This window comes from Macaca nemestrina, chromosome 7, assembly GCF_043159975.1.
Source record: "Macaca nemestrina isolate mMacNem1 chromosome 7, mMacNem.hap1, whole genome shotgun sequence".
In the NCBI taxonomy this organism is placed as follows: Eukaryota; Metazoa; Chordata; class Mammalia; order Primates; family Cercopithecidae; genus Macaca; species Macaca nemestrina.
The window spans coordinates 75,577,610-75,603,558 of NC_092131.1; the positions used below are offsets into that span (position 1 = coordinate 75,577,610).

The following is a 25,949-nucleotide window of genomic DNA, read 5'->3' on the forward strand; positions in this document are numbered from 1 at the left end:
TAAGCTTAATAAACATTATCTGATACTGCTGTTGCTGATTGTATCATTAGTGCAACATCCCCAACACACTCCCTTTTATGAGAAGTATATCTATACTTGCTAATATCAAATTTTACCACTTATGAGAAGAAAGAACTATTGATTGCCTTGGAAAATTACACAAAACAAGAGCTTCTATTTCAAGGCATTCATTGATACAAGACTGTTATGAGAGAAAGTCTGCTTAAAATGCAGGCTTTCCAGAGATTTCATCTTCAAACTCTTTTACCTGATTTCCCTTTTGTGTATTAGCCAATGGAGCATAGTCATTAAGCTTTTTGTGTATACGTGAGACAAAAAGTATCTGTAGATAATGATAAAAGATGCTGTTTGCCAAAGGTCTGAGGCAGGACTTCAACTGAAAACCATCACACAATTGGAAAAAATACAAAAATAATAGCAAGGAAGAAAAACACTTGGAATATCAAATTTATTTTCCTTCAGCGATATCTTTGTTCACATTACTGTCCTCTTTGTCCTGTATTATACAGTTAATAATTCTTAGCCTTCAACCAAAAATGAGGGGAAATTTTCAATTACTGATTAATAGTAATAGTTAAAAAGTTCTCACTAGGAAATGAGATGATTTCACTCTAAAATGCAACAAAAATTAGTAGCAGCACTATTTGATGATAATTTTGAAAAATACATTTTGTTTTCTGTTCAGTCATATTTAGTCTAATTGACTTGAGAGAAAAAAGCATTGTGTCCCGAGAACTTCATGAACAAAGATGGGTAGTGGGGTCCAGAAAGCTGCTATTTTAAACATGTGTATACAGCTGTCAGAAGAGTTCGTTAAGAAGAGGAACAACATGTGATCAAAAAAGGTGGTCAGTGTGAAGGTGCCTGCTAGGTGTACAACAGGCCAGGTAAGAGAATCTCCAAAGTCTTAATGAGGAAAATTCCAACACAGTAAGCAGGTTGGCATTACCCTACAACAGTCATTATCACTGATGCTATTGAGCCTGCTTAGCATCAGAATCACAAGTTTATATCATACTATTATTAGCTTACTTTCAGCTAGAAAAGAAATGAAGGCTTTGGGATGAGCGGCAGAAAAGAAGAAAAGAACTGAGACAGAGGAGTTTTCTGAAATTCCTCATAATTCACAATGCATAGCCCCTCAAGTTATGAATAAACTTCAGAAGGTTCAAACACTGGAAGTTCAAATATGTTGATGAAGCTTAACTAATCATTTTCTAGTCTCAAAACTGGACCAAAACTTCCCATTAGAAATGGTCTAATTCCCTTAAAAATGAATGGTTTTAGCCAGATGAAACTATCCAGTGGAATTCCGTATTTGCTCCCCATCTATCTAATGATAGCTTGAGTATACACAAGGGGTATCAAATGAAAGACAGCAGGGAAATAAATTCAACCAAGCTGGTTTGGAAAAAATGTCTGAGTGTCTGTGTTTGTGTCTAGTATAAAACAGAGAGGCTGTGTTCCAGAAAAGCAATCCAGGTCATTTTACAGAGAAGAGAGCTCCCCAATCATGTATTTCCAACAAATGTCTAGAGGTGTATAAACTACATTATGTTAGCTAAACCTCATTCATCATTTCCTAGAAGGATGTGTATGTATACAAATTGCGATGGACCGAATATAATATGTCAGAAATTAGACTTTGATAGTGATTCAAATAGTGGTATGATCTAGTTCTGCCCTTTGAATTTATGTCAATTTAGAGACCTTTACCTTCTCAAGTTCAATCTCACCTAATCTTGTTAGAGAGCTTTGGAGCAAGGACTACAAATTTCATCAACCAGTGTGCTGGTCAGCTACCAAGTCATATTAGATGGTTTTAGTGTTTTTCAAAAAAGCAACTCAGAGTATATCCTTTCAGCAAGGCTGTTTAAATGAAGGTTTTAAAAAATCTAACAATCCATTAACATAATTAACCAACTAGACCTGCCTCAAGGAAGTATGAATATAATAATTTTACACTATAATAAAAACATATTTTTAAGGAATAAATGCCTAGTTATTTGGGGAAAAAATAGGTGAAATGGCTCTTCTAAAAGTTGATTTAAAGATTGCTTTATTTACAAAACAAAAAACAAACAAACAAAAAAAACAAGCAGCAAAGAAAATGGAGAGAAGTGTAGAAAGGAAGAACCAGATGTTAAGATGGGATTGTGCCATGATTTACACAGCTAAAATAAAGAAAGAATTATGAAAGATGAGACGATAAAGTAGGGCTCTGTCTTTGGCTTTAAAAAGGATATTATAACTAAACATGATGTTATAATCAAATAAAATTAACTAAAATACATTTTAAAGCTCAAATAATGTGTAAAGTGAGTAAAACAAAGCTTAGGATGTAGTTGCTGCCCCAAGGAGTTTGTGATCATGATGGATGGTAATCACCTGAAAAGTTAATTATGAAAGATATAAATGGAAGTTCAAAACCACAATGAAAATGGTGTTTTACAAGGCTGTGTGAGATTAATCACCAAATGTATGGCACAAACAGTAAATGAGAAGTTTAGAGGGCACAGTGATCAAACAGGACTAGAAAATTTTAGGAAATCTCTTTTGAGAGGAAAGGATTTGACTCCTACTCTGTTCTCTAGTCCCTCCTCAGCTTCTACCCTTCCTCTATTCAAATAATTGCTCCACTGACTAATCTCATTGAGTTTGTCTTCATTCTAAATTCTTTGGCTTCCTTCCCTCTTTCTGTCCTAACTCAGAAGATGTATCCTCCTTTCCTGAAAATCACAGCTCCACTGATTCACTTCCTCTCCTCATCTGAATCATTGTACCAATAACTATTCATCTTTCCTGTCCTTGAAACTATCTCCAAGTTTCCCTTTTTCATTAGTCCTATTCTTCAGTCTATAAACATGCTAAGTCCACTCTTGCTCCATGAAGAGTTCCTCTGACCTGCTATACTACTACTCCCCGGCTGCCAGCATTCTGGGCAGCAGGGCCTGAAAGTGTCACTCCTGAGGATGTAGATTCTCACTTAACCCCCAGTTTTAGTGTGGTATCCTGGCTCTCAGTTACCCTAGACTTTCCTTAAAGTTCTATTGCACATGCACTTTATTCTCACAGAATAGTCTCTTGTTAAAATCAACTTCCAAGGTTACAGCTATTATTTCTATTTGGACTACCAAATCTACATCCTTAACACTGACCTCTACTCCGAGCTTCAGGCTTGCATTTTCAACTGTTACACAAGAACATAGCATTGATTTTCAGGTTTCTCCTCCTTACTAAATCTTTGTTCGCAAACTTTCCTGTACTTTAGAATCACCTGGGGAGGTTACAAAAATATCTATGCCCAGGTTACACACCTAGATATTCTTATTAATTGTGCATCAAGGTCACTGTTCTAAACAGAGTTAATTATCTTCCCTTTCAAAGCTGTTCCTTATCGAAATGTGTCCAACCTCAGTTAATGGTAATACCATTCTCCTAACTGCTCATGCTCAATTCCTTTAAGTCATTGTTAACTCTTCCCTCAGGCTCCATCCCCTAGATACCAAATCCTATTATTTCTTCTTCCAGACTATCAGTCTTACTTTTTTCCTTATATTATCACAGCCACTGCTTTGCCTCGGCCTGCCTTTAGTTATTGTAGTAGTTTTCTAATTCATTGTCTTGACTTTCAGTCCTTCCTCTTTCATCCTACCTTTGCCATCTGTTTTCTATGACCAAATTCAGTCATCAAAAACACACAGGGCACACCAGTAAAACACAACTCTTCAGCCTGATATCCAAAGCTGTCCAGTATATAAGTCAAACTTTTTCAGGATCTATCTTTCACTAAGTCCTCATCTCTTGCTCATAAACACATGGATACTGTATGCTCAAAAAGCCAAACTATTCACTGTTCACTTTCGATGTCCCTCATATTTTCCCTTTTCCATACTTTTGACCATGCTATTTCCTATGTCAGGAATGCTGTCCCTCCAACATCTTTCTATTACCAATTTAGCTGAATATTACAGACCTCCACAAAATCCACCTTCTCTTAGGCCTTCCCAGAGCCCATCGGATTGAAATAATGTTCCCTCCCCCAGTTTTTGTATCTCTTGTATTTATCGCACAGTCTGCTTTAATTTAGAACTATATTTGTGCACATCTTTCTCCACCACTAGGCAGTGAGCAAGGAGAGGTACAGTATCCTGTCCAGAGCTACATCATCATGTTGTAGTTACATTTTAAATATTAATCTATTCTAAGGATGAATAAAAGCAGTATAGATGGAGAGAATGAGAAAAGCCATAAGCAAGAGCAAAGAACAAAGAAAAGGAAAAATATATTTGGAAAAGGGTGAGTAAACTGGAAGAATTAAGAAATAAAACATTGACACAAATCCTAACTAAGCAGCTAGAATCAAATGATGGGCTAAGAAGTTTGTCCTTTCCCTTGTTATAGAAGGTGTCTAAGAAGACTGTCTCAATGATTATCTAATGCATTTGGAACCTAAGTTTTTTGTTGTTGTTGTTGTCAGTAAAGGGAAAATAATAATAGGAGTTAGGACTCCTGGCATTGTTGGGAAGAATGAATAAGCAAACCCAGGTAAAAGGCTTTACATGAACCTAAACTATAGTAAGCCCATGGTGAGTGCTAACCCCATTAATAGAATATGTTGTATAAACACACTCACACACACAATGGTTATACAATAATATCTAAGATGTCAAAATTAAACAAAGTTTTTCTGCTTTTGATTTCCAGAGACTGAGAAAGGAATGAACATGTGTGTGCATGTGTGTGTGTGTGTCAGAGAGAGAGACCTCATGAATACACTAAGGTCCATGAAACAGACTTGGGCAGCCTGTGAACAAATGCCTCTAAAGACAGCTGAGGCAATGTTTTTTAGCTTCTACCACATTTCACTAGACACATGCTTCCTTCTTTAATCTTTCTCCTCTGTTCCTTCTCTCTTCTTTCTAGTCTCTCTTTTCTTTTGTCTTAGTCTCTTGATTTAGGCTTCCTTTTTTCCTTCTCTCTCTTCTCACTCAGGGAGGTCCACGACCTTGCTGAGCTCTGCTGGAGGTAATGCTAAACAAGTGTTGGCCTCTGCAGGCCAAATGAGTATAAAAATGAGAAGCTGCTGCCCCAATCCAATGCAAAATGGCCTGGAACCTACAGTGAGATGGTCCCTGAGTTCTGCCTGGCAGGACCTCCAATCTAGTTAATGTTTTCTGAGAAACATAAACCTTCATTTAGGCACAGTGGGAGCTAAGACTGGGAATGTTCTCTGAGTACTGGTGGCAAAGAGCAGTACAGTACCTTAAAAAACACTCTATCTCTGGTAGCATCACAACCGCATAAATGGCTATATTCCAACTGAATTCCAAAGAGAAAGAACAAGCAAAATGTGGACAACTCAATGCCATATGACTACACTAGATGGGAGAGATACTCTGGGTGTGAGAAAAGTTAAACAAGCATTTGGAGTATTTAGGGTGCCGAGTGCAGATGTGTGTACATTTGAAAACTGCCATTTAATAAGAAGGCCTAGGCGACTCAATAAACACAAAAGCCAGAGCGGAGTAATCCCTTTAGCAGGCAGGGCTCTCCCGAGCTCAGCCTGCTCCCCTGCCAGAAACAACACATTCCAGGAAAAAGTGTAAGTCACACACTGAGGTAATTGTTTCACACTTTCAAAGAATGTACTTATTAGTTTTAAAGTGTTTTTTAGAAGCAATTCTGTATCTTGCCTGCTTTTTTTGTGCTTAAATACTTATATTAATAGATTTTTTAAAATGTTTGACCTCCACTATATAGCACAAAGTGCTTCTAATGTGTTTACTCTATATTTAAAATTGATCAGACTGAGTTACAAAATGTGAGATCTGCCAATAAAAATGGCTGCTTTCCACAGACTGTAAGTTTGTAAACAATACCAAGCATCTTTGCAACTTTAGGTATTGCAGATTCAGAGATCAGGCATTCTCGGACTAAATAGGAAAAAAGTAAGCTACCTATTCCTGTCAATGACTTTTCCCTGTGTTGATTAGAGACATCAAAGAATTTACTCCCAGATTCTTCCTGAGCCAAATGTTTCCATTCTCAAGGCCATCAGCAATGGAAATATAGTGTGAAAAACAAAATAAGACATGCTTTTTTTTTTTTTTTTTTTTTTTTTGAGACAGTCTTACTCTGTCGCCCAGGCTGGAGTGCAGTGGCACAATCTCGGCTCGCTGCAACCTCCGCCTCCCGGGCTCAAGCAATTCTTCTGCCTCAGCCTCCTGAGTAGCTGGGACTACAGGCACATGCCACCATGCCTGGCTAATTTTTTATATTTTTAGTAGAGAGGGGGGTTTCACCATATTGGCCAGGCTTGTCTTGAACTCCTGACCTCATGATCCACCCGCCTCAGCCTCCCAAAGTGCTGGGATTACAGGCATGAGCCACCACGCTCAGCCTGCTATGCTCTTATACACTATACAGACCATGACCATTAGCTGTCCTTTGACCTAGTATATATTTTTATTTTCCCAACCATTTTTTTCAGTCATCTCAAGAGAGTGGCAGACCATTAAAAAATTCTTCATCTTAGATCCACCCATACATCTTATAATATGCAAATTTAAGTGCCTCAAGGAGATTAGAGAAACTATTTTTTATTGGATTCTATCACAAACTTAGTAACCACACTGATCTTCAAAGAAGGACTCACTTTTGTTTCTGTCTTTCAAAAAATACTTTTGAAGAAAAGTTGCCCTTCTGATAACGAAAAAAAGGGGCTATTGAAAAATCCACAGTAGAAGAAAGAGTTCTCCCTAGATACTGCAAATCAGGACTATGTTTATATAGTTCAGCAGGAAAGGAACCACATCGGATACTGGCTTTTAGAAAGATTTCTGCACAGAAGAGGTGGAATTGGTAATGTATGTATACTCATTTGCTTGCATCAAGAACTCCATTCCATTTCAGTCTGCCAACATCCTAATTAAGGTGATCTGAATCTTAGGTAATCTATTATTCTAGATCTAAGATAGCCCAAAGTACCTTAGACAAGATATTACACTATGTGCTTACACTGAAATGATAAGACCACTAAGCAGAAAAGCATGTCTTCTCTCATGTCTGGCCTGGCACTGGGCAGAGTGCAGAGTTCTCTGTTGGCACTCAATAAATAATGGCCAGGCCTTTGCCTGTTGTTTTCCTTTCTATTACTTTAGGCACAATTTAATCTTACTAGATCATTTCTGGTTTCTTTCGATAACATATACCTGCGCTCTCGTTTGCATGAGGAAGACAGCAAAGTGTCTCAAGCAGTTCCTTATAAATGTGTGCATCAGTATATGTGGGACTGACAACACATAAATGCAATTCCCATTGATTGTATTAGTGCTCTTTCTGAAGATCTTATATTAAGGAACATGCTAACTCCATGAGCTTCTGAGCCAGAAAAGAAAAGAATGTAGAGCCAATACTTTGTCTCACCAATGCTGTGGAAAAATCAGGATCAAGTTCTATTCTAAGAAAATATTAGCCAGTTGCGCTATTACCCAAGAGATGCCGTAAAATACAGAGAAAACATCTTGCCAAGAAGCTCCCCAGATTGACTCCTTTATATCCCTTCAGTTAAAGAAAGTTACCCATAATTCATTAGCATAGATACTGGGTTAAGACTTGGGCATCTGGTAAACAAACAAAAACACATGCTAACACTGGACTTGGCCTCTCTTGACATCTAAAGAAAGGTCAAATCGGTATATTGTAAGCAATATACCCAAGTCAAAGGCCACATAGATGTAAATTATCAGCCAATATCTAACACTTTCATTCATAGGGCTGAGCAAACATATATAAGGAATATCCTTAAGCTTACTCTTCTGTTATTGTTGAACAGATAACATTGATGACCTTCATAGTCTGATATCCATTTCCGAAGGAAGATGACTTCAATCTAAGAGCCTCAAAGAAGGCAGATAAAATGAGCACAATCCTAGAGTTCAAAGCAGCTAACTCTCTGTCTCCTTTCACTAAAGAAATGAAGATGTTGGTTGGGACTCAGGCTAGGTCACCCTTGTAGTAGCTGTAAAGTTTTCTGAATTTACAATAAATCTTCAAATATTCTTTGTTCTGGAAACTTATCTGTTTCTTTAAAAGGGGTGAAGGAACTGTTGTTGCATGCGTTCAGTATGCAAAGTTGGATAAGGTCATATGGGGAAATCCTGGTCTCCATTCTAAGACACCTGTAATAATGCATGCTTTATAAGTGAAAAATAAAGAAAGAGAAGATAAGAACAGTTTAAAGGAGGCAATGTATAAAATTTAAAGATGCTTTCTTGCTTTCAGAATTTTTGTTTTTTGCCTTGAAAGGTCAAAAAAATGTAGCTTTTGTTAGGTGTCATTCACTATGTTTTGAAATCCCTTCAGTTGTAGACCATTAAAAAATTGAACATACTGAAAGCCTAATCTAAGGTGATAAACTTTCACCAATCTATCTTCAAGTAAAAATATATAATTATAAGCATATTTTCAATTATTTGATGTGACTGCTGAAGCTCTATTTCTAGAACTGGTGAATTCTATTCTCTATTTCCATGTATAAAAGATCTCACAGTCCTGAGAAAACACTTTTTTAAAAAATGAAATACAACAAATAAGGTATGCTGCCAAGTCCTAGGGGAGAAGTTTCCCAGAGTCTTTGAATTTCCTCCTATCCTCCCTCTTTACAAGATTTCTAAAACCAAGTCCTTTTCTGCAGTCTCTCAAACAAGGTAAAAAAAGAAAAATACCCCCTAGATATATTCCTTAGATTTTCTATTATGCTTCTCAAGCTCCCAGTAGCTTCTGAAGTAAACCTAAGATGAATTCTAGAGTTATTTTTTTTATCATGTTTTAATTTTAGTTCCTCTTTAGGTCTAAGATGAAATAGATGATCATAACTGCTGTGCTTGGAGATGCATTTCACGGCACAATTTGTACATGACCTGTGCAAGGTCACGTCATGGAAAGAGGGCTGACATAATGGCTAAGAAGCCAAATCCAGCTTTTAGTCATGGAGAACTTCAGGGAAACCTATTTAAGCTTGCTCTATTTATTGCAATATAACAATAAAAATTTTGGCTTAAACAGTATGTTTAGGTTTATTCTGTATAGAGACCTCACTCTGGCTTGGATTATATTAATAGAGACATAGGAGGAATTATTATCAAATCACTGATCATTAAGGATCGTTTTTTGTTACATTGTTGTGTCTTGGTGCAGACTGTGGCAGGCTGGCCTACTCATCATCTGCAACAAGGGCCCAGGTTCCAGCCACACCACAGTTTTCACACCTCTCTATCTTGGTATGTGCTATTCTCGCTGCCCATTATTTTCACCTTGGCAAAAATCCTGTCTATCTTTCATTTAAAACATGAATGCCTCCCTGTAAATTGCTCTTTAATAGCCCAAGGTAGGTTTAGTTATTTCCTTCTCAGTGTATTTATAGCACTTTGCTCCTATCTGTATCAGAGTATTTATCAGATCCATTTAATATCTGTTTATTATTTATAACTTATTATTTATTATAATTATTTATTCATCTCTAGAAAATGAAAGCTTGTCCACTATCCTCAGCAAGCTAACACGGGAACAGAAAACCAAACACCACATGTTCTTACTTATAAGTGGGAGCTGAACAATGTGAACACACAGATCCAGGGAGGGAAACAACACACACTGGGGCCTGTCAGCGAGGGGACAGGTGGAGGGAGAGCATCAGGAAAAAAAGCTAATGCAAGCTGGGCTTAATACCTAGGTGATGGGTTCATAGGTGCAGCAAATCACTATGGCACATGTTTACCTATGTAACAAACTTGCACATCCTGCACATGTACCCAAAACTCTAAATAAAATAAAATAAGAAAATGAAGTCGTGTGTTTACTCCTACTTAGGATTTACTGCGTGCCAGGCACTGTTCTAAGCACTTCAGGTGTGTCAGCTCTTTTAAATCTGTATCACAACCCTTTGAGGTGGATATTATCTTACCTCTATTTTATAAATGAGAAAACAGAGGCACAGGGAAGTTAAATAATTTTCCCAGGAACACACAGCTAGTAAGTGCCAATCACTGAACTCAAGCAGTCTGGCTTCAGAATCTGAGCCTTTCTATTATTATTATATGTGTTTGCCCAAGGGAGTAAAAGAAGCAGTTCCTAAATATTAAATAAATAGAAAGCATGAACATTCTGATTTTTTCATAGTTTCTTAAGCTTAAATTAAGAAATATATTTTGTGTTAAATTGATTTCAAACTCATCCTTGAGTATGGATGAGTTCATTTTTCCAGAGAAAATTCAGCCAAGATTGTGGAGAGAGAACTAGTTGGGAGGTAGAGGCCTGGGGTTTTGCTGACTCAATCATGTCAAGATCTCAAACTCTCAGAGCCTCCCTCAACTTCTGCATCTGCACATACCTACAAAAGCCTCTCCTTGCAGCTGCTTTTAGATGCACTATGCTGTGCATATAATGTGACATGAAAATGCTCTGGAATAGAAATACTATTAAAAAGGAAAACATGAATGTTATTCTTGGTAAACTGATGTGATTCAAGGTATTTTCGCCTTTGGAATAATGTAAGTGGAGGGTTTTTGCTTGGTTTTCTCTTAAGAAGTAAGGCACCTTAATCATTAAGAACCAGATGTATTTCTTTTTCTTCTTGATATTTAAATTCATATCTCAAGTCCCTCAGCTCAATGTCACCTATTTTACCTCTTATCACTTTTTAATTCTTATACTTTTAAATGTATTCTTATTTTTTATTTATAATAATTCTTGCTCATTGAGAGGTTTGGAAAATTCAAAGACATTCAAAAATATATAATTGTATATCATAGGTATCCTCCAATATTTCCAATTCTCTTCTAAAACATGATTTTTATGGTTATATAACCATAACATTTCATTAGAATGAAATTTAGCATAATTTAATCAAACCATTCTTATTTTAAACATTTCAGTTGATGCCAATTGTTTGCTACTATAAGTAACAATGCAACAGACATTCTCTTATTCATTTTGGGTGAGGATCATGTAGTCCCTGCAGGAAAAGGGTCTTCCTAGTGCCTATTATAGAGGTTCTCCAAGAGCTTATTGGAATGCAGATTCCAGGGCCCCACCCATGAGGTTCTGGTATGGTCTGAGGAAGAGCCTGGGTAGGTGGGTCCTCTTTTTGAGAAACGCTAACAAGGCTTCTCTTTGATAACACTTTCTCCTTCTCACTGGGTTATCAACTTCATTCTGTCTCAATGCCTCCTTAAACAATAAGCTGATTTCAAAGCGTCCATTTCAAACTGGCGCTGGTGAATGTACTCATTTCCAACATAGCTCTTTCATTAATTTAGGTCATTGTGCTATCTCTGTAGTCCACTTTGGCATGCTCCCACCCTACCCCCACTCACCCCACCCCACCCACTCATATCCCATACCATAGCCAGTAAGAGGTTTTTATAGCGCAATGCGATGATGTCATTTCTCTTCTTACTCCAAAAGCCTCCCCTTGTACAACAACAGGGAACCCAGCTTCCCTTGCACACTTCTCTTTCTAACCACACTGGCCTGTTGGCTCCCTGATGCCCTAATCTAAATCACTTCTGCTGGCCCAACCTCTTGTGCCTCTCTTTTCTTTTCTTTCATAGCACATCACAATCTGTAAAGGCATGGGTTATTAAAGTCTGTTTCCTACACCTCACCACAAGCTTCATGAGACAGGCACTGAAGCCAATTGTTCATCTCTAATGCCTCGTCCCACACTTGGCCCCGAGCAGTGCCAGTGAAAGGCAGTAAGCTAGGTGGTGATGAACATGGGCTCTGCGATCAAAGGGCTCCCAGCTCTGCTACTCAGCAGCTGTGTGACCTTAAGGAAGTTACCTAACCTCTCTTTGCACCCCCTTTTCTCCATCGGGGATTAAAATAGGGCCACTTTAAAAATTTGTCATGATAATTAAAAGACATAATACAGAAATGCTATAGAATAGCATCTGGCATGTAAAATGTAGCCAATACAGGATAGCTTTTAAAAAGTAGGCACTCACTGTATTCTTGTTAAATAAACAAAATACAATGAAGATTTTTTAAAGTGATTTTCCCAACTCACCCTCCTGAGTAGCTTAGATTATAGGCGCGTGTCACCACACCCAGCTAAAATGAAGATTTTTGACTTGTTTTTTAGAGACAGGGTCTCTCTCTGTTGCCCAGGTTGGAGTGCAGTGGTGTGATCCTAGCTCCCTGCAGCCTTCAATTCCTGGGCTCAAGCAATCCTCCTGCCTCAGCCTCCTGAGTAACTAGGACTGTAGGTGCATGCCACCATGCCTGGCTCATCTTTTACTTTTTGCAGAGATAAAGTCTTGCTATGTTACTCAGGCTGGTCTCAAACTCCTGATCTTATGTGATCCTCCTGCCTCAGCCTCCTACAACAAGTTTTTAACTGTGTCATTTCTCTTCATCTTTCCTCTCCCCACTTCCACACACAGCCAAAGCATTAGCCCAGTGAACTTCTCCCTACAGCCTACTCCTTAAAATAGCTCCAAGTCTGCCCTGAGAAATCTGCCAAATATACTCTCCATTCCATATTATTAGTTCCAGCTTTGATCCTTTCATCACATTACTTCCTAAAATATGTGCTCATGTGCCAAGTCACCTCTCCTCCTTCCTTTAAATATTTCCTGAAATGTGACCTTCTTCATGGAGCCTTCTTTAAGTGAAACTGAGCTCATCATTCTATCCTCTGTTTCCAACAAATAAGTTAAAGGTGTTGTTTGAGATTCAAAAGCCGTAAATTCAGCTTTTCACTGGCTGCATGGGTCTCAACATTGCAGGGCTGGATGGGTTTCTCCTCTGCCTGCATTTAAAAATGTGAGTCTAAGAGGGCAAAGTGTTTTTTAACTTGCTTTGTATACATTTAGTACAATGCCAATCTACATGGATGCTGAATAAATGTGATTTGATGATGATTTACTTACTTTGTCCAAGCCAGGAATAAAAACCATGAACTCTTAAATCTGTTTCCCCCATGTTACAATACGTTTTATTCTGGATTTATTATGAGGCTGGTTTTCACAGATGCAAAAGAAAGGAGTGATTACATGAAAATATCAAATTAATAACATTATTTTCCACATTATGAGTCCAAAGATACCTTTAGAACAGTGCCAGTCTATATTAAAAGGTGCCTCATTTAAAGTTCAATTGCATATGTTTTATGGGTTATTTTGGACATCTAAAATGAACAACCAAAACACGTCAATACTCATTTTTAAAGTACTTGTTGTATTCGGTGCATGTACCATTATGGAGAACTTACACTCAGAGCAAAAAGATTTGTAGCAAAGCATATGACCTTCTTCCCACTACAATGACCATCCCCTAATTAGGCAATGCATCTGATAGTCATTAACAGGAATGAGATAATGAATCACTTTCTCTCTTCTTTGTTAATTTGCTGTAACCAAGCGGCTAATGGATGTCAGAGCTGAGTGATTGCACTGATTATAGTGATTTATAGTTGCAACAAAACAATTTAAAACCATTCTGATTATTCATGTTAAAGATGCTTTATGTTTTGTTTACTAAATGTTTTATGTCTCCGTTTCTCTCACCCCTAAAGTACTGTCCCCCTCCTTCTCTGCCACTTTTCAAAAAAAGATCTCTTCCTGGAAAACTTGGAAGTTGAAGGCTTTATTGTTTTAAACTAAGCCATTTCATTTTGTTTATATATAGAGAGAGATATATAAAGTTTACCCAGTAGAAACAAAAAGCCTTAGGGTTGGAAAGAAAACTTCAGTGGTGCCTAGTTCAAAAGAAGACAGAAATGAGAGGAAATAAGGAAAACTTCAAGCCACTTACCTTGGGGCTTCCAGTCCCTTCCTCATCCTCCACAGACACATCAGTAGCCAGTATCTCGGCTTTGATGGTATCCAGAGCCCTGAGAATCCAGCTGTGCTGCCGTTTGATTTGCCTCTGCAGCTCCTTCCATTGACTTGCAATCATCCGCAGCATGTCCTTCAGTCCTTCTCCAAAAGGAGGGGAAAGCAGAAGTTGTGGGCCTGAATGAATCTTTGCTCATTATTTTTATTTAGTAAATTAGATGGCTATTTTAAACAATATAAATATTTTTAAGTGACCATTACCATCACCTGCCATATCAACATTTGTCACTCAGAATAGAAACAGGCAATTCTTGACAGGAGGTATAAGGACACAAAAATGTGATAACCACATAAATCTCTGGCTTGGAAACTGACTTACTCAGTATATTGACTTAAAAAAATACATGAGGAACAAAAATCACAATGTATAAAAATTAGTAACATTACAGTTTCACATTCCAAACAAAACGCTCTGTGTGTATCTGTGTAGAGACTTCATAATGATAAAAAATATCTACGGAACTAGGTAAAGTCAATTCAATGAGAAATACAGTAAATAGGCCAGAATTAAGACAGCAGTCTTTAACATTAGCAAATCCAATTAATACTATCTTTTTCCTGTTTAGCTTTGCTAAGCTCAAACCTAGAGCCAAACTGTAAGTCATCCATCCTGTCTTATGGTCTTCTATTATCAGGATAAGTATAACCAAATGACAAAATTATTTTTTATTTATTATCTGTTCCTTATAAATATATTAATACTGGGGTAAGAATTGGTTGAAGGCCAAAAACTCTGCAAGATGTTCATGTGTGTGAAGTGGCAGGGAAATAATTTAGACTGCTTGCCTTATATCTGTAATGATATCTATAAGTACCCTAATGCGTATGCATTATAACTATATATACAGTTCTCATTCATTATCTTAATGTTATTTCCAGAGCACCTACATCAAAAAGCATGTCAATGTGAAGTTTTCAAGAATGTAATTTCAACTGAAACTCAGGCGAAGAGCAAGCCCAAAATAAAATGAACAGACCATTTGGAGGCAGTATTTCATCTTATAAGTATCACAGCATTGTATGCAGTATATGAAACATTTATAAATCCTGAAGGTCAATCTGATAATGTAAATATTAATAATACATAAGGAAGTGAATATATGCAGTAATTTACAGCAATGCTTCTTCATTCTTAATAGTCTGGAGACATAAAGACTTGCAATATTTCAGGAGGATTTACCTGCTTTGTGAGATGCAATAAGCTCAAGAAGTTGGTGTCCTTCCTCCTCCACAGCTTCCTTGAGAGCACAATGACTGTCTACATTCAACTTAAAACTCTGCAAGGAAAAATATGAGCATCAAACCCTGGCAAGGCAGTTACACATAAAACATCCATATAAAATTACTTGCTACTTTTTATCAAGAACCACACAGCCCAATTTACCCAATAGACAAACTAATTTGCAATACTAAAAGCTATTGATATTTGGGATCTGGGCTCAAAATGTTTCCATTAGATTAGCTGAGTGCATCTGTTTGGAAACAGCTGACAAACCTAGAAATTCATTAGGTTTTTATGAAAAGTCACATCCCGTAGGCTATATCAAGAGTAGCAGTGTTCTATAAAATATACTGAATTTCTACTAGCACATATGAGCTCTTTTCTTCATTTTTTAGAAATGTTAGTGATAGCACTATTTATGAAACCATAAAAAATTGGCAGCATAAAATATATTAGCCTTATGTGTACATATATAAACCCATTAATATAGTAGGGTTTGATTCAGCTCTGTTTCTCAGATATCACACAACAAAGAATACAGTGGCAGATTCCGGTGCTGCACTGAGGAGTTAAATGTCTTTCAGATCTTTGCTTTTTAAAAGTTTATTACCTAAAATATGACACTGCCTTATAAACGAATACATCAAGCACAATCAGGCATTTTTCACTCATGATAGTTATCCAAAAGACAAAAACTGCTGTCATAGTTGAAATCTAACTCAGAGTCATTTCTTTCAGGGTGTCTTCCCTAATGCTTTATGTGGAATTAATTACTCCCCACTCTCTGCTCCTTATATCTGCTTCTACTGTAAAATTTATCTTACTATATGCTGCTTTATTTCTATCCTTGGCTATGAAATTATAAGTAATTTGAAAAATTGCCAGTTTTACATTTATCCCCAATTCATGTCACATTCAAGTTGCTCAATAGATGTTTGCATGAATTGTGGATATCCGTTGAACAGTAACACTCTGAAGGGGAAGGTTTCCATTTAAATATTTCAAGAAACATAGATGACTTTCCAAAGATTTTTCCATCTCTGGAATCTCATAAGGCATTCCAACCATAGGAGGTCCAGTGGAGAGTAATCACACTAACCAATCTATTGAACCAATGGTTAATTTGGGGGGTGAAAATTCATTCCTTGACTAATTGGAACCAGCATGGATTTTGAAATGCTGTGTGGCCAAATTTTGGCTTCTCCATGATGAGTCTCCAAAATATATATGTTTTGCTCTCACTAAACATTTATTGAGAAGGTCTGCACTGCACACTGCACTGTACTTGGTATTAAGAATATCTGATAGAAGTTTGAAATGATACAGTTCCAGGTAGAATATAATTTTGGATTAAAGAAGTAAATCAATCATAAATTGTGAAATTAGGTATTCAGGTTCATTCATTCACTTAGAAACCATGTACTGTGCCCATTCCATACACTGTGCTGGGCAATAGAGATTTAAGAGTATAAAGCATGGCCTCCGGCCCCAAAGGGCAACTGAACATGTTACTAGGAGAATGAAGTGTAGCCTGAATCATCCTGGGTGGTCAGTGGTGAGTCCGAACTCTCTTTTTCTCAGCAGAGAAAATGGATCTTTTTAAAGTTCAGAATACTGAAACAATGATCAAAAGAACCTAGAAATGAAGGAGATAGAGATATGCAGATCAAGCCATGAAGTATAAAGATAAGAATTATAAGTTATTATAATTGTAAGTCATTATTAAAAGATGACTCCAGAATGATGAATCATTTAATCTGACTAGAGGCATAAGATACAATAAAGTTTCAGCAGCCAATATAACAGAAAATGACAATATGAGGTTTCCCCAAGGCTGTTCACCATTTCTTGTACTGTCCTCTTTTAGCTACAGGTACCTGGTTGAATAAAATAAAACATGGTAATGTATGGGAAACCTCATGCTTCTGATCAATCCAAACTATATATTACCTATGAAAAATTAAATGCTTGTTATTTATAGTCAAAACATGACTGCACTTACTTTTTGCCACTGCCACGGACATCCTCAACTCTGAAGCAATGCCATGCAGAATGAGATACATGTGTGTTTTAGGGAGCAGGGACAGGGTAAAGAGAACACCTAAGATCACCCAAGAGCACCAAAATTTAGGAAGAAACTTATTGTATACATTTTCTCATAACTGTAAATTTAGCCTAGGGCTCTCTTTGATTCACTGTTTACTTACAATAGACCTGTTTTGAATAGTTGGTAGTCATGAGCTTCCAAAGAGGTGCATGAGGTCTATGTCTCAGAGCAAATGGGAATCTAAGGAACCATAAGTGGTTGAATAATTTGATATAATTGAAGCCAAGAGTATAGAATAGATGCAGCTGGAACTGGCTCTGCTTCAAGATGACATGGAAGCATTTGATTAGGAAATTGGAAAAGATGAGGTATTCATTATTAGGAAAAAGATAATCTGATAAGCTTGATGCTGTAGAAAAGAACCATTTAACATAACTGTTACCCAAATGGTACAATATTGCTTGATTTTCAGGTGCACCCATTAACCATTAATAATATCAACTAAGGAATTCACAATGAGCCTCTGAGAAGGCAGACGAGCAGGCACATTAACAAAATTGTCAATGAAATTTCTGGCTGCTAAAGGATTCTATAATAAGCTCTCTCCATTTTGCCCCCACCTTTTCCCAAGGGAAGGAAGCTTAGATGAAAGGTTTTATTTTTTTGTTGCTGTTCTTTCCTTAAACTTGATACTTGAACACATTTCCATTCTTCAGCAATGCCCTATGGTGTACAGTCCCTCTACAATATCCATAGCACTCCCTGAAAATGCAGAGCATTCTCTGAAGAATGAATTTATGGCAAGAACATTGCCATAGGCAGTTACCATAGTCCTATGGCACTGATTATATGAAATTCCATAAATATGAGTAATCTGGTTCCTGGATGACACCAGATCTTTTTAGCATCTTTAAAGCAATGCGTAGACAAATGACTAGAAGAGAATAACTAAGGAAATGGAAAAACACAATGACTGAAACAAGCACAGGATTATCAAAGATTCACCAATGGGCATTTCTATTACTATAACCTCTAGCATCACCAGCTTGCATATATCTGGATGTACTACTTATTGGCAGGAACAAACTTTGAGTATTCCCACTGATTGTACTTTGGTCATGATCAGATTTGCAAAGCAGATAAAATATCTAATCCTTTTCGCTCATATTTCTGAATAGCCCAGTTTGATAGTCACGTGGACATAAAACCAAGGAAATATATGCCGTGACGCAAACAGATATCCTGGTACAAGAAAAAGTGGGAAAGATCATAAGCACATTCAAAGGCTTAAATGTCCAGAGTGGTTCAATCTTAGCAGTATCAAATCATGAACACAGACTTTCGATCACCTGATGGAAATATTGTTAGTTTTTGCCAGGTCCACTGAGTTCCATTAGTCTTGTGATGTTCATGAATAAGTAGAAAGGACAAAAAGAGTTAGATTATTTTCTGGCCTAAGTTTTGTTTTTTCACAAGGCATAAATTCATATAATAAATATTTATTGAGTAGTATTTGTCAAGCCTATAGATACAAAAGTTAACAATATACAATCCTTATCCTCAAACAGTTTATATTCTATTGTGTAAAGGAGATAAGAAAACAGGTAGCTTTACAAGACCCAGCAGAGAATAAATATGTAATTAGGGTTTAGTGCATAACACAGAGTGGTGGGGCCTTAAGCAAACTAAACGGTGATATGCCTTGACCAATGGGATTCAAGGTTTTTTTAAAAAAAAAATTATTTAAGAATTACGCTGGCCAAGTAAAAACAAGGCTAAATTAGCTGGGTGTGGTGGCACGCACATATAGTCCTAGCTACTCGGAAAGCTGAGGTGGGAAGACTGCTTGAGCCCAGGAGTGAGCTATGATCGTACCACTGCACTCCAGCCTGGGCAATAGAGCAAGACTCTGCCTTTAAAATAAAATAAAATACAAACAAGATGGATTTTTATAGTCTGTATAAGTGCTGGATAGGGGTTGTGGGAGCCCATGCTGGGATCCAGGTTCAGCAGAGCCTAGCAGGGAGCTTGTGGAGAAAGAACTGATTTGTACATGGGCCTGAAGATACTCCTACATTATAGTATGAAGCAGGGAGCCACAAGCAGCTCAGTGTGGCTAGGGCAGGATGCAAGCAAGAAAGACAGCAGCTATGGCTACACAGGACTTGACCCCAAGAACCATGAAAGAGTGATGGAAGAATATGCCAGTGACATGGGAGAGTGGCTGGTGCAAATCTGTGATCTAGAAATCTTTCTAGCTATTGCATATAGTGTTGATTTTAAAAGGGCAGACTGGAGACAAGGAAGCCATTTAGGAAGCTGCTGTGGTAATACAGGCCAGATGTTTCTGCATGCTCATATTTTTTTTAATTAAAAAAGGTATGCTTTTCCTTCTAAGTGAATAGAAGAAAAAAATGGACAAAATCTTCTGTCTTTTTAAGTTTCTCTCAGTGCGTGAGAGAAGCATGTGCCAGAATTTAGTTCTTTGGCTGTTCTGATGATAAATACCAGAGGTTATTAGTCAGGAGTCTCCAAATGTGAAAGACATATTGAACTGATGAACTTTTACTCCCACTGTCATTTTAAAGAGATGGTATATATGCTGATGAATAAGACACTTGACGACACTTTTTCTTCACACAAAAGATTTTTACTACCCTAAGAAAAAGAAAACTTGCCTTTTTACAAGGGCAGGAGGAAGAATGTGTGTTCAGCCAGAAAAGCCAAGGCTTGAAAAGTCACCTGCTATCTGCCTCAGGCCATCTCTGCCCAGGCTCCACTCTGAGCTGTGCCCAGAACCACTCTCCATTCTCAGAGGGGCTCCTGGGGGAGAAGAAAGCCATGATCCTCCGAGTAGTTTCTCTTCTCTCCACAATGCCATCCACAGAGGATGGGCAGATGTACCTGTCCTCAAAATATATCTTTAAAATGCCACATATACCAAGAATTGGAAGATTTCTATGAGTAAGCATTTAAGAACCTCCTGAAAACTTGGTAAGACATTAGATAGCCATCAAAATGAAGACTAAGCAATCACATGGACAATACATAGAACATGCCACAAAAAATGAAGATTCCAAATTGTATCTATGATAAAATTACATATGTATAAGTAAATAGTCTTAGTACTTAGAAAAAGACTGCAAAAAAAACACAACAAAATGTTAACATAATTTGTACAGGGTTGAACTTGGAGTTACCATGGTCTGATCTTAGGGAACAAGCTCTGGCTGCTTTAGTTTTCTAAAATATAAAATGGAAATAATACTATCTAACTTCTAGGTGGCTGTGAGACTTAGAGATAATGAATGTAAAGCATTGAAACACTGAGAATTGGAGATAATAAATATAAAGCATTAAAGCAGTGCCAGGCAATGAGTGAGACTAAAAAAATTATTATGAATTTTAAAATTCATTTTCTCTATTTTCCAAATATTCTATGTAATAGATGGTACTTTGTGACATTTTCAGGTGATAAGGGTTCTTTATTGTTGAGGTTCTCTGAATTCCTCAAGGGCAGACACCAGGTTTCCTTTGCTGTATGCTTCTACCCAGCAAAGGTCTGCGCACAGAGGACTCTCTAAAACAGAAATGCTGCTGTATGAGACATGGGGAAGAGTAAGCCCAGACTGAGAATCCAATGATTGGGTATTCCTGTTGCCTCAAGTGTGTGCCCTTGGATGAGTCATTTAACCCATCAGGGCTTCTGTTTCCTTATTTATCATCCAGGCATTTGGACTCAATATTTCCCAGCCCTTGAACACTTTGGTTTTACCTTCTCTAAGCCAGGCAGTTAAGCATAGGCAGCTTGGGAGAATTTTGATTTATTTTAAATCAGAGAATGTTCAAAAGGGGAAGAATCCCAAAGGCTATCTAACCACTCATCTACCCAAGGGCAGCTCTGTCTCTCAACCATCCCAGGCAGATGTGTCCCTTCTATTTTTAACCACCTCAAGGGAAGTCTCTTCTAAGGTCTCATCCTGAGTCCGCAACATTTCTTCTCAGGAATTTAAGAACTCTGTGAAGAACAGTGTAAGCTTCCCACTGCTTCGCATTCTTTTGCCAAGTCATCCCTCCAGTGTATGGGTTGGAAATCAGAAGCACTGTGAGAATATTCCAACAAAATCCACACATCCAATCAATCAGCAAGCCCTGACCATTTATTTCCGCTTCTTCATCTCTCCATATTGACTAACACTGCCTTAGATTAAGGCTTTCATTGTCATCCCTTGCCAGGTTAACTAGAATCACAGCCCTCCTCAAAACTAGACTTACTCCTTATTTGTTGTATGCCTATGAAGGTGCAGATGGTGTCTTAAGCTTGAAGGATATGGCTATAAAGAAGACAGACATGGTCCCTGCTCTCACAGAACTCACAGTCATGTGTGTGTGTGTGTGTGCACGTACGTGTGCTGGGGTGGAGGCGGGGGACACTATGTAAACAAGGAATTGCAGTCAGCTGTGTCAAGGGAATTATGACATGGTGTAGAACGGGACTGTTGACAAGCAAGGGCTCTGGAGCTGGACAGCCTGGGTTCAAATCCTGACTCCTCCATCGCCCACTGTGTAGCTTTGGCCAACCTCTGTGTACTCAGTTACTTCATCTATAGATGAGGGGAAATGTTAATGCCCACTTCATGGGGTTGTTGTGAGGATGAAATGCCTTGATACATGCAGAATGGAGCCTGGCATATTGCAATAATGCAAGTGGTTTTATTATGCAAAATGACCTTCCTACAAAACAACTCTGACATTAAGACTCTCCAATGGCTTGCCAGGGTGGAGAATAAGATCCAGGCCCTGAGCATGACCTACAGGGCCCTCTGAGACCCCAGCCAACTCAACTTCACAGGCCACATATCTGCCTTGAAATGTGCCTGGATTGCTTAAAGTTTCCAGCTCACACCAGCTGTCTTGCTACTCCGATTCTACTCTGGCTGGCACTTCTGCCTGGCAAGCTCTTCCCCTTGAAAAGCCCTGCGCATCCTTTAAGATTCATCTCAGGTGTGACCTTCTCTAGCAAGCTCTCCCTGACCATCTTCGACCCAACTGGTTTCCCCACCCTTGGCACCCACGGTACTTGTGCAGAGTTCAAACCTTCACTTACTACGTTGTGCTAAAATTATTGATGTGTCTGTTTTGCATACAAGAGTTCCTTGAGAGTAGAACTCTTTATTTTACTCATTTTTGTATCCTCAGTGTCTAGGACAGTGCCTGGCACACAGCACATAACTAACAAATGTTCAGGGAAATGAATGCATGGAGATTTGTACCACAAATCTCCCCACGTAGCTTTTAAACAGCTTGTGGCATTTTGGGAGACACTGGTACAATCACTCTTCACTTGGAAGTAGTTGATAAATGTCCCCAAATTTTACTCAGTGAACACCATGTAAATGAGCTGTCATGTTCCTTCACTTACAAAATTACTTGCCAATTACAGTTAGATGATCCCAGCGTAATTGCCATGTAAACTGTACCCTGGCTGAGATAGCCCAAATCATCAATTAACTGCCCTCTCATCATGTGGTACTTACCACATAATTAAATAAATGGTCAGCCGCTACCACAATTGTCTATTTCCCCAACAAAATGAAGTGGCTACATTTGTCATTGATTTATCAGTTATGACAATCTGTAACACACCTCTAGGTATAAAAGCAGAAGCTTTAAAAAAAAAGAGAACTCTGTACTCTTGAGAAAGATGTTCCAGGTTTTTGATCAAAAAGATAAGCATTATCAAATCTTTGTTTTCCTTTTGGAAAAAAAAAAAAAGAGAGAAGATACTGAGATATGAAGACAAAAAATCCTCCTTCTTCCTGAGGAGAGTTTCTTCCTGAAACCTCAGACAATAAAAACATTTCCAAGAATTTGAAAGTGAATTTAGCTCTTCAAACAAGTTACAATATATTTCAAACAAACAGTTTTGTTTTTTTTTTTTTTTTTTTTGGTGCAAAGTAGATGCATCTTACTGAATCTGACGTTCTTTTCTGATAGACTGGCTAATATGTTATGCAAGAATTAGATAGATGGGAGAGATCCTGAATGTTGACGGTGGCTTCAAGTGACAGCATTTTCATTTGCGTCTCTGGATGCCATCTCCACACCTGACACAGGTAATCACATTCACTTCCCAGCATGGCCACATTAGGCCAAATGGATTCCCAAACAGAGGTTCTGTCTAAAGGGACCATTTGACTTCCAGAACACACTGTTTGGAGGCCCTGATTGAAAAGGAGGTCAATGCTGGCCCAAATATTTCTCTACTCCCTGAGGTGGAATAATTGATGTGCAGCAGCCCCTACAGATGTGGATTCACGAGAGTGATGGATTGATATAAGTATATTATTCACACGTACAGCTGCTAATATACAGGTCCCAGTGCAAACACCAGGACTTAAGAATATTATGTGGATTTAGGACAATCCCTGAAGGACTCCAGTTCCATTAAAAATTTGTTTGGCAGCCTGGGGCAGATCTATTCCAACTCCCATATGCTTCATGCATTTGAGAGGGGGAACTAAACCACTTTAAAAATAAATTTAATAAATTTTGTAATGTCAAGTCATTAACATCCTGTCTAGTCAAACTGTCTTCATATTTTGAAACAGTAACATTTACCTCTGAAATTAAAAAACATTCAAATATCTGAGTTAACATTTTATCTGAGAAAACATTCCTGGTGTTTTTTGCCAAAGGCGATAAATTGCATCCTGAAAACAGAAGAAAACATTCCTATTTTTCCCTCTGTAGATGTTTTTCTTGTCACAAATATACCAAACAATACCTAGAAAGTCCTGTGACAAGTCCATTTTGATTTGTAAATGGTAGAGGAAATAACTTTGCAGACATGCTCAGTTATCGTTTGATGATTTATAACATTCGTTAGAATCTGTTGCCCACAGTGATTCTAACACTGCTTTTATAAATGCTCATTCATTCACTTAGCAGATTTTGTTTGTTTTTTTTGTTTTGTTTTTGTTTGTTTGTTTCTGAGACGGAGTCTTGCTCAGCCGCCCAGGCTGGAGTGCAGTGGTGCAATCTTGGCTCACTGCAACCACTGTGAGCACTGCGCCCGGCCTTAGCAGATACTTTTAATACCTATCATGCATGTGCAAGACTGGGAGCTGGGGGAGACACCACAGAGACAAAAGCCGTCCCTCAAGTAGGTGACAGCATCAAGACAACAGCTGAGGGGAGGGTGGGCAGGGAGAATTTCAACTTATCTAAGAGCACCCAAGCTTCTCACGCCAAATGTTCTTGGGTCTCCAAGGAAGATTCCCCCAAATGATAAAAGCATCCTCATTCTCACATAAAACATGTTTATTTCACCTTCACAACAACCCTATAGATACATAATAGGCATTTTTCTGGCTAATGTAAAGATCTGGAAGTTTAACTTCATATTATTTATATCAGGTGAATTATTTCAAGATTCTAAAATTCCACGTAATGCAGTAGAGAAGTAGGATAAGCTCATGAATCTACACATGGAGAGAGATGGTAGGTGACCACACTCGGGCTCATGTGAGTCTCTCATCCATGCACGGTGTCCTTCAGCCTGTGCATGGACCCTTACAGTGTGAGGCTTGTCGGTAAACCTTCTCTTCAATGCTTAGTATAATACTGCCGTAAATAGGAAGTGCTTAATAAATGCAGTGTTTCCCTGACATTCTAATTAAAAACAGTCATTATTTCCTAAAGAGAAAAATAAAGGAATAAATTAGTAAAATGGGCACTAACAATTTTCAAAACAATAACTACTGGGTATTATGGCCCAAGAATCCTTAAACTGAGACAGGCAAAAGTACATTCCCAGGTGCTTGAAACAGTGCAGGAGTCCTATTTAACAGAAAAGGGAAGATAACACTATTTGTCTCCTAGATGCACACAAAATTAGAGTTACATGAGTAAAGGAATGTAGTCCAAGACTTTCATATGTCCAAAATGAGCCTCCTACACTACCATTCCCACATACCAACCTCAAAATGCCTGCATGCTATAAATTTCTGAAAGACCCTTTCATCCCTGTGCCACCAAAGGAAGAAACTCAAGGCTGGGAGTTAAGTGGTATTCCAAGTCCCCCAAAGAGAAGAATGTTGCCAGTTCCCACTAAACTCTCTGCGACTACCCTTAAACTGGTGGGAATCAAGGGGGACAAGCAAATGGGACTTCAAAGCCCCTGTAAGGCCACCAGCCTGTTCATCAAGGCTGAGGGAGGTGGGGGCAGTCCAGTGAAACTCTCATAGCTCGTGCTTTTGAAGTTTGATCCACTGCTCTCATTAGCTGAGCAGCACAGCCAAATGACAGCTGCTGGTCTTGTGAAGCTTAACTTGCTGGGGCATTGGCTACCTATGGAGATGCTGGGAGAGACGGGCACCAGGAAGTGGGAAAAAGAAAACCCTGTCATCTCTTAACTTCAAGCAATGAAAAATGGAGCAGAGGTAGAGACAGGAGGGCAAGCGAGAGAAAAACAGCTGAAAGTATTTGGAGAAATTTTCTTGTATGGTAAAATCTCTGTAAGAAGTATACTGGTTTTTCTTATGAGACAAATGAAAGCTGTTTAATCAGAAACATGATATAACATGAAGATCTAAAGAAATACAGATGATAAATGCACGCATATATCTTTATTTAGAATTTTGTTAGACACTTTAAATTGAATCTATTTTTATAAGTATTTAGTATAATGACACAATAAGGAAACATTTTCAAACCCTTCATGGACACCAAGACTGTAAGCACTGCCTGCAGG

General features: G+C 38.0%; 1 protein-coding gene across 5 annotated transcripts in view; it reads right to left on the bottom strand.

Moving 5' to 3' along the window:
* Positions 1–25,949, bottom strand: part of LOC105477949 (A-kinase anchoring protein 6) — a 651,033-nt gene that overhangs the window by 234,039 nt on the left and 391,045 nt on the right. For 4 of the 5 annotated variants that reach the window (XM_011734847.3, XM_011734848.3, XM_011734850.3 and 1 more), the window contains 2 exons: positions 15,106–15,202; positions 13,843–14,009 (listed from right to left, as the gene is read on the bottom strand). In XM_011734847.3, coding sequence (XP_011733149.2) covers positions 13,843–14,009; positions 15,106–15,202 — 264 coding nt within the window. The remainder of the gene's footprint in view (positions 1–13,842; positions 14,010–15,105; positions 15,203–25,949) is intronic. The other variant, XM_011734851.3, reaches the window with a different exon arrangement.